This window comes from Sorex araneus, chromosome 6 (assembly GCF_027595985.1).
Source record: "Sorex araneus isolate mSorAra2 chromosome 6, mSorAra2.pri, whole genome shotgun sequence".
Lineage (NCBI taxonomy): Eukaryota > Metazoa > Chordata > Mammalia > Eulipotyphla > Soricidae > Sorex > Sorex araneus.
The window spans coordinates 25,459,936-25,469,486 of record NC_073307.1 but is presented as its reverse complement, the minus strand read 5'-3'; the positions used below and the strand labels follow the sequence as shown (position 1 = coordinate 25,469,486).

General features: G+C 56.2%; 1 protein-coding gene across 1 annotated transcript; it reads right to left on the bottom strand.

Moving 5' to 3' along the window:
- Positions 1–347: 347 nt before the first annotated feature.
- Positions 348–7,991, bottom strand: CXCL14 (C-X-C motif chemokine ligand 14). The gene is made up of 4 exons (XM_004609879.3): positions 7,588–7,991; positions 7,282–7,387; positions 3,895–4,008; positions 348–1,495 (listed from the first exon to the last, which is right to left on the bottom strand). The coding sequence occupies exons 1-4, from the start codon at positions 7,649–7,651 to the stop codon at positions 1,480–1,482; spliced, it is 300 nt and encodes a 99-aa protein (XP_004609936.1). The 5' UTR covers positions 7,652–7,991; the 3' UTR covers positions 348–1,479.
- Between the last annotated feature and the right edge of the window lie 1,560 nt (positions 7,992–9,551).

Sequence of the window (9,551 nt, the reverse complement as noted above, 5' to 3'; positions counted from 1 at the left end):
GGCCTCAGTGCTCCCCAGCCTCCCCGTGGCCACTTCTATGTCCTCTCCAGTGGGGCCCTAGACCTCAGGGATCTTGGCTCATCTATCACCTCATCTAACTGGAGACCACCAGCAGTCGACTCCTGGGCCCTTACATGCCCCCCACCGCACACCCTCAGGCTGCTCTGAAGCGGCCTGGGGGCAGTGTCCCGACTCTGTGATGATGCACTGTGTGGAGCGGACAGTATCGGCAGGTGTGCGGGGAGCACCAGCTTCCCTTCCTCGTACCTCTGTCCCTACCCATTCAGGACAGGGACACATTTGACTGTCATCATGGCGCAACAAAGTAGAAAGTCAGTAGCCTGGGCTTTTGGTGCATTTCAAATATATTTTTATTACCTTTATTTTTGTCTTACAAAGAATATGAAACCTGCATGCAAAGCTCCCAGGCTCTGGTGGCTCTGGGGCATATGACAGGGCAATACAGGGCAGCATAAGCTACAGGGGCAGGGCGGGGGCTCCTTACGGGGATAGTATGTATGTACAAAGGGAAGGGCGGGGGCTCGTCGTGGTCTCCCAGAAGGGCTGCCTTGCTGTGTGGGAGAAGTCGGCGGGAATGGTGGGTGGACGGTTTCATGCTGCGTGTTCCTTGTGACAGGGAAGGAACAGGTGGGGAAGTTTGTCTCCCTTGTCATCAGAAGGTGTCTGTGTGGACACGTTATGTGTGCGACCGTGTTTGCGTTTTCTCCCAAGGTTCTCCCTTGCGGTGTAGGGGCTCCCCGTGCTCCTGTGCTTTTTGGAAGCACTAAGTCCCGAAGCCAGCACCACTCCCATGCCTCGGGCTGGGGAGAAGACCCAGCCTCCTCCCAAAGGCCACTTGCTTCACGGGATCTTGGAGCTGTTTGCTAACGTGTGAGAAAATAAACCCCGGGGGGCAGAAAACTTATTTCTCAGGACGCAGTGATCTGGTCCTGTCTGCTCGATGGCAGTGGGGACCTCAATGGCTCCCCCCTGAACTGCAACCCACGTGGAGGCCCCGAGAGCTCGGGGCAGCTGCTCCGGGAGCCAGGACCTTAGTGTGGCAGCTTCGCCACGAGCAAGGGCACAGCGCTGCTATGAAATGTCTCGACCAAAGCTCCCTTTCCTCCCAGACGCTTATAAAGCTCAAATGTCGGGACAAATTTTTTTTAAAAAGTGGTCTTTTTTTTTTTCCTGTCTTTTTTTTTTTCTTTTACAAAGTCATGAGTTTCCCCTTTTCAGTCCCAAACAGCCTGTGATGAAGTCTGGAGCGCAAGAGAGAAAGGGGGTCTCACATCTGGAAGCCTTTTGCACACAGCTATAAAATGTAAAAACTGACCCTCGGTAAAAAGTGCTTGGTAACAGTATGTAATGTGTGTCTTATGCCTGTGAGAAAGAAAGGGTTGGTTTGTTCTGAGAATCGGCAAAGTCCTTTGTGCACCTCTCACCGCCGTGAAATTTGCCCATCTGGGATTCTCCACCCTATTCTTCGTAGACCCTGGAGGGAGGAAACACATGTGTGACTGGCGCAGGCTGAGGGTCCTTGGGGGTGCCCGCCCAGGGGCTACAAGGGCTGGGAGAAGAAAGGCACCTCAGGAATCACGACAGCTCCCCCAAATCTGCCTGGGCTCCTTCAATGCAGCGTCCACCTCTGCCATCTCACTGTACCCTCACAGCCTTAGGAGACGGGCTCACAGTGTCTGTGAGGAAACTGAGGCCCAAGAGACTCCAAGTCTGCCCAGCCGACCATGAGGCTTAGTGATGGGAACAGGCCTGTCCCCGGCACAGTGGCTCCTTCTGCCTCTGTGCTCAGAAACTGGGGAGCTGGGGAGGCCCCGCCTTCGACTTGGACTTGATCTCCTTTTTCCTTTTGCCTAAATAACGTTTAAACTTTAGTTCTACAACTGCAGCCATAGCCTGAAGGGTGGCTGGTGTGCCTGGGGGCGGGGGGGGGGAGCGTTTCATAGTGGAGGCACCTATGAAGACCATCCCCTTTACCTCCCCAGCTGTCCCCTCTTAGGTATTTTCCATCTCTTTTCTGCCCCAAGGCTGGCCGGGCCAGTCCGCACACGTGAACAGCCCACCCTTCCCACTCCCTGTGCCCTGATTTCTGAGTAAAACCCTGGAACTCTGCACTGAAATCTAATCTCAGCAGCCAGAGCTCAGTGTCCAGAGGTGCTCTGGGCTCTCCAGCGTGGCCCCCAGGGGTCTGGGCTGCCTGGTGGTCTGGTCCTTCCCCAACCCCGGACTCTGAACTCTCTCTCTCTCTCTTTTCTCTCTCTGCAAAGGGACTTGAAGATGGTTCCTTGAAGTCCTTTCCATTCACAGAGCTTTCCCTGTGACGACAGGGGTGGGCAAGGGGTTCAGCAATCCTGGCAGGAAGGATGGACTCATGCTGTAATCCTGGCAGGAGGGCGGCTGATTTCCACTCATCACTGTCATTGTTGGAGTTGGTGGAAGGAGAAGGAATAGGGCCCTTAGGGCCCAGGCCTGCCTCCTCTTCCTTCTCTTCCTCTTCCTCTGCCTCCTTCTTTTCCTCCCCCCTCTCCTTCTCATTCTCCAAGCTGTACCTCTGAGTGCAGGATAGGGAGGCAATATAAACCAAAGCCTTGAGGGTGTCCTCAAGCCTTGAACCATTCCCAGAGGTGCTCCCAGCCCTCCATGGCTGCCTCTGATTTTAGCCTTATTCTCCTGAGATGCAGGGCCTAGAGGGTGACAGAGAGTGGACAGGACAGGCCTTGCTTTGGCCACATGAGCTGCTTGCCCTGAACAGAAGAGGTCTTCGCTCCTGTTCGGATTTATAGAAAATAATTGCTCACTCTCATCACTTTCTATTTTAAGTAACTGCAGACGGGGCAGTTTTGGAAGCAGGGGAAAAAAACCAAAACCTCAGGTACTGAGATTGGCCTGAGTGTCAGCTGGTCACGGGCTGAGCTTCTGGAGGAATGAGCCGGCGATGCTGGGGCGGGGGTGGGAGGGAGAGGGGGAGCACAGGTGGCTGCAGAGGGAACAGGCTGACCTGGGAGACCAGGCTCCCATCCCACTTAGCTGTCGGTGGGATGCAGTGCAAGCACTGGGTTTGGGAGTGTGTGTGTGTGTGTGTGTGTGTGTGTGTGTGTGTGTGTGTCTGTGTGTGTATGGACTCCTCCAGCACTGCTATGTATGCAGCCGTGACAATAGGCCTGAGTGTGTGAAATAAGGCTCATGCCAGGTCAGGGAGACCTTCGTGTGGTATATGGGGGCAGGAGCATGACCAGGGCTTCGATCTGGGAAGGCAACTTTAGAGAACAGAGACACAGAGCTCAGAGGACAGGGGGCCTGGTCTGGGGCTCTGGTCCCATGGCCACTCTGCTCCCCTATTAGGAGGGGCTCTGAGTTTGAAGGGTCAAACCCCAGGTCCCTCCCTGCATCTGCAGGAAGGAGGCGATCAGGATACTCCAGGCAATAGGAAAAGAGTCAACTACCCTACCTTGTGATTGTACGCAGAGTTTTATAGTTAATAATCTCTTAAGTGGTCACACAAATATCTATCACTTAAGCTTCACTCCCACAAAGACCCCCCCAAGAAAGCACCATGCCTGGAGTTACCTAGTCACCTGCCAAAGAGGCCAGAGAACTGAAATTACTTTAGTAAGAAGGGGAATGAAGACCATAACGTGTAAGTTGGGGCAGGACCAATTTTAGTTAATAACCCACTTCAATGCTTCTAACTATGCAAGACAAGGGGAGCCTGCTTTGTTAGGGAGTGAGCCTCCCATCCTTGGGACTATATAAGCCGTGCTCGGGAGTCTGCTCGCTGCTGTGATTGAGTAGGCATTCACCTGTCAGATGGCGTAACAGAGCTTAGCAGAGGCCTTGGACCCAGATGGACAGGAAGGGGAGGGGCAGCGGGTGTACCTGCGCTTCTCGTTCCAGGCGTTGTACCACTTGATGAACCTCTTGGTGCTCTGCAGCTTGGGGTGCAGACAGTGCTCCTGACCCCGGTACCTGGACACGCTCTTGGTGGTGATGCTGAAATGGAGTGGGGTGGGGTGGGGGGTTGAGGAACCTGGGTAGCCCCTCATGAGGCCTGAGGGCTGCTGCTCTGTCCCTGTCAGTCAAGGCACTGAGGGGCGATGGTCTTCTCCCGTCTTACAAGGAGCTGGGCCCTGTGCCTGTGCTTTGCCTGGATCTTGGTCTGGAGCCCCTGTAGGGAGCTCCCCCCACCCAAGCCCTCAGCATCATGCACAGCTCCCCACCCCTAGGTGCTGTCCTCCACGGGGCTCAGGTCTGTCTTTGGAACAGAGGTCAGGGGACACTCATAGCTCCTGTTAATGCAGGAGGGAGAGGGAGAGCTAAAGCCTGAGAGAGGTCGATGTGCAAAACCTCCTCCTGTGGGTTCCCAGCAGGGCTGAGCCATGCTCTGCACACACGTTATCTTGCCTCAGTCTAACCCTGCCAGCCCAAGATGGTCCCCCACAGACCGTCCCAGCCAGTGGTTGATTCGGAGACTAAGTCTTGTTAGCCTAGAAGCTGTTTTTGATTCCTGGTCATGGATTCCAGTTCTCATGATGCCAACACCTAGGGAAGGCTTAGTCACACGGGCGGGTGGCAGGTGGAGCGTCGGGCCCGGCTTTGCTTCCCAGTTCTGTCTGTGGGACCTGGACACCCTTTCTGAATCCATTTTACCTGTCTATGAATTGGGTATAGTAATCGGCCCTACCCCCGGGGCTTGCTGGGATGATTAAAGGCCATTGTTGAGGCTAAGCACTTATTTCCTGGGGTTGCACAAGGGGAAGTTGTGGTTTTAGTAGTTGTCACCTAAGATGAAGTGGCCAAAGAGAAAGAGCAGCTTCTTTGTGTGAGCTCCAGCCCAGAATGGGAGGTTAGTTACCAGTGACACTCTGCCCCCAGTCGGGGTTCAGAAAGCTTCTGGAAGGGACAGGAAGGGTCAAGAATGAGGGACCGCTGAGAGACATGGCAAAGTGCGATCAGAGGTGAGTTCACAGCAAGAGCCAGTCTGCAGGTGGACTGGATGGGGTGCTGGAACAGGGGGACCCCAAGGGGGCTTAGAGCTGGCCTTGGGAAGACAGAGAGGCACAGGGCATATGAGCTTGTTCAGCACAGGGTTCCAAGGAGAAAGTGTCAGGATGCTAGAAGGGAGAAGAGGCCCTCAGTCTCCAACTGAGAATATCGACTCTCGCCTTCTCTGTCATAATTTCTGGGTTCCCAACTCGGGTCTGAGCTTCCCCGGCACCTCTGCTCATGCCCTGCATTCCCAAGAAACCCGGCACCCCTTGGGCCTTGCCCTCCGCCCAGGGGTCAGCACAGACCAGGCTTCAGAGTAGGGTAGAGCTGCTTCCCATCCCACCCACCTGTCACTGCAGGAGTTTGGGCCATGCACTACCCTTTCTGCCTGCAATACTGAGCCTGCACTTGGAGTGAAAGAACCTGGCAAAGCCTGTAAAACCCCCTCTCAGTCAGGTTAGTTTTCAGACCCCAAATCCTGAATATTGGGGAGCAGGAGAAGACAGCCAGCCAGCCCTCCCCCTACCATGAGTAAACAATCTCCACAACCTTGGAACCAGGAATATTGGTCCTGGGTTGAAGACATGAGGATCTCTGTCCCCAGAAGTTACTGAGAAATTCTGGGTCTGGTCCTATGTCCATCTTCTCTGTAATTATGGGGTGTGGAGGGTTTTGCTGAGAGCCCAGTGGCCATAGGATACAGACTCCCTTCTCTAGAATCTGGGCTGTCCTGGACCCTGCTGGGTAGAAAGATTCCCACTGGTAAAGCAGACTGCAGCCCCCTCCCCCACCTCCCAGCCTCGGCAGAGATTTCTAGGTGACTCAGGGTGAACTGGAAAACTTGCTTTTGTTCAGCCTTTGTGGCTGAAAACCTGCTTTGGCAAAGAAAAAAGTGCTGGCCCCTGGTCTGATCTCGAATCTTCAGTGCTTGAGGAAGGAGCAGAGCCTCCAGCCCTGGGTGGGGGCAGGAGGGGGGTGACTGTGTTCATCTTATGAGGGTCCTCCAGCTGGTCACAGAGCTGCCTCAAGCCCTCCACACTGCTCTCTCGCCACTGTTCTTTCTCCAGAGCAGTTTACCCAGGGAAGCGAGCTCGCCTATTTACCGGGGGCTCTGTTCTTTTGGAAATACCAATGCAAACCACTCCTTGTTTCTCCTGCCCCGCCGAGCCCCAGAAACTCAGTGTATGGAGTTTTTGTCAGCTCTTAAGAGGCGTGTAAACTGCACTGAAAACTTCTGTCATTTTCAACCACCCAAACTGGAAGCCAAGAGGGGCCTTCTGACTCCTTCTGCAGCTCATGCGACCCCCTTCCCTTTACCAAAAAGACTTTTTTGGGGGAGCAGTGTTTCTGGAGTCGGGTGTGCAGAGCCTGGCGGGAGTGTTCATTCAGGGGCTGCCCTCACAGACAGCACCGGGAGGCCTCTGGGCCAGCGGGTGCAGCGGGCGGAAGGCATTTGCCCAGACTGAGAATAGTGTGTGGCCTGTTTCTGGGGGAGTGGAAGAGGGGCAGATATTTGGTAGCTGCTTTTGCCAAGGGCCTCCTTCCTGGCCAAGAGCGTATTGATGGGGAAACAGTGGTGCTGGCCTCAAGTGGTTAATTGGGAAGGCAAGGAGCAAGGAAACTCAGTGTTCTCTCACTCTGCCCCAGTTTTTAAAATATTCCCCGCATCCCCACCAAGCAGGGCTTGAGCTGCGTGGCATGTTAACCCCAGCCAAACCCATTTGCCAGCACCATCTATGCCCAGGGACCCACCAGGATTCCCGCTGGAGATGGAAAAGTGAGAATCATTCACAAAATAAAATCACTAGAAACCAGAAACTGGCCATCCATGGTCCTCTGACCGGAAGGAAGGCTCTGAAAGGGAGAGTCTGAGGCCTCAAGACAATGTGTGCTTTAATCCTCTCTCCTGTAACAAGAAAGCAGCGCCTCCGTGGGGCAGAGCAGGCTGGGGGTGATCGCAATCTGAGCGTTCTAAATTGGCACGGGGAGCCCTAGCGGGTGGGCGGTGCAGACAGACACCGAGGCCACCCATTTCCCATTCGCATCCCCGCAAGGGCGAGCTTCTCTGGAGAGACGCTGTTTTCCCAAGCACGGGACAGTGACCCTCTTTGCAAACTCTCTCCCAGGACTGTCGCGCCAGCGTCCTAAGGACTCTCTGGGCAGTTACAAAGGCTTCGCCTAAGCCTGGCCAAAGGCGAAGAGAAATGTTTGTTAGCCCGACCCAGCCGCGGCTGCTTAAGAACAGCGCGCAGTTCAGGGCGAGGAGCGAGCACTCACATCACCATCTTCTCCTCGCAGTGCGGGTACTTTGGCTTCATTTCCAGCTTCTTCACGTCGCTGTAACGGATCTTGGGCCCCTTCCGGGAGCACTTGCACTTGGACCCTGGGAGAGAAAGAGAGAGCGCGCGCGCGCTCAGAGGGTCTCCCTCCCCACCCCCAACTTAGTTGTGTGCGGGTTCACCTGCCCCTCGCTAGCCCTCGGAGCCCACCCACCATCCCGAGGGTCTCCCAGGCAGCCAGCATGGGCGCTCGGGTTCCCCAGGACGGGACCGGACAGCGCCAAGGGACGCCTAGGTCACTCACCGTCCACGCGCACGGCGCACAGCGCCAGGAGCAGCAGCAGCAGCGCGGCGGTCAGGAACCTCATGCTGGCCGGAGGGGCGCGGCACGGGAGCAGGGACTCGGAAGGGCGCCCGCCCGTCGCTGCCACTGGCCCGCACACGCCTGGAGGTCCGGAGCGCGCCTCCCGGCTCGCTGGCGCCCGCGGCTCCCCGTCGGTGGGTGCCTGGCGGCGGAGGCTGTGCGCTGCGCTCGGCGCTCGGAACTCTCACCACAGCCTCCCTCCGCCCGCCCAGGCCTCTTTTAAATCCGCTCCTGCCCTCGCAGCGAGCTCTCTCATTAATATGCAGAACCACTCGGTGACTCACTGAGATTTCTCAACGCTGCGGGGGGAGGAGACCGTCCCCCCCCACCTCCCCGCCCGCCCCGGGACGGCGATCGCAGAGGCGCACGCACGCCGGCAGCCAAGAGCGCACAGGCACACTCCCCGCTCCGCTCTCGCTCCCACACGCGCGCCGCTCACTTGCACACTTAGCTCCCAATGCTTCCTGCGCCCCCGTCACCGGACAGTGGGGAAGCTGCGTCAGGACACTGCTTTTTCCGATTCCCGTGGCCCAGATCCTCTGGGACACCTAGCCTTTCAGGATGCTTTGAGAGGACCGAGGCGCCCCGGGAAGGGGGCTGGGGGCAGGTGCCAGGTGTCAGCGCCAGCAGTCCCAACTCCCAGGGCATGAGTTGGGTGGGCAGTCCTGGTGACCAGAGCATGAGGGAGGTTGTCTTAGATTGCAGAGTGCCAAAACTCTGTACAGGGCTTAGAGAGTGGGTACCAAGGGAAGTCTGGTCACTGTGAGAGGGAGCTTCCGAAAGTGGGGATCTGAGGGTGGGAGAAACAGGCAGGATTCCCTACTGGCTCGGTTCTCCTGGGGCCAGGAAGCAGCCCTGTAGAAAATCTGACAGTGACAGCCACCGGGATATCTGGGGTGCCAGGCTGTGGGGGACAGTGGTGTGGACCAGGCAAGATGACTTCAGCTTCTGTTTCACTGCTTACCAGTGCGAGTGTCTGCACACTCTCCCCTGCACCTGTGGAGGGGCAGCCCGGGAACCAGTCCACACGGGCGAGTGTGTCTCGGTGCCCGCCTGGAGCCGGTGCTCGGGAGTTGTTGCTTCCTGATGTCACTGCTTTAGATAGACATCTAATTTCGCTTCTCACCGTTGCCTTTCAAGCTGGTGTTTTAATTTCTTTATTTGACAGGTGTGGAAAGAGCTCAGAGAGAAGAAATTGCATGCCCAAGATCGCAAAGCCAGAAAGCCGGTGAGGGGATGAGGAGCGACCCTGGTCCTTGTGGCTGCAGAGAGGAGCCTCTGGCTTGGCACTCTGCCTCCCCCAGGCTCATCTACCTCTTACCTCTTGGTAAGCTGCTTCCTCGACAGATTCAGGCTCTGGGGATGAAGCATCTCAGGATTCCAGGGTCCTGGGCTGAGCCTCCAGGCCTGAGCTAGGGTAAGAAGAAGGCACAGGATCCCTTGCTTACACGGCTCTGTGCAGTCTGCCTGGTAGCTCCCCGTGTGAGGATGAATGCCCAGAGGGGATGCTGGGGCAGGCGGGCTTCCGAGACCCAGTGGGAAGATTGCAGTGCCATCCCCACTGGAGCTCAGCCTCTGGCTTGCCCCGAGGAGAAGGAGCTGAGCCAGATGGAGCCTGCAGAGCTGAGGCGCCGAATCCAGCCCTGTTCTGAGTCCTGTGCATGCAGTTCTACCTGTACTTGACCCGGGCCAGTAGTTGGGCACTAAGATGGGCACTAAGTAGTTGGGCACTAAGATGCAGAAGATAAGGTTATGGCGTTCGTGCGACTTTCTTAAACTTGAAAATTATCTCTTCTTAATATAAACACAGCCCACACTTGTTAACAGAAGCACACACAATTCCTCCCACTCAGTTCTACACCAAGGATGCTATATCGTGTTTTACTTTTCTTTGTGTTCATCTT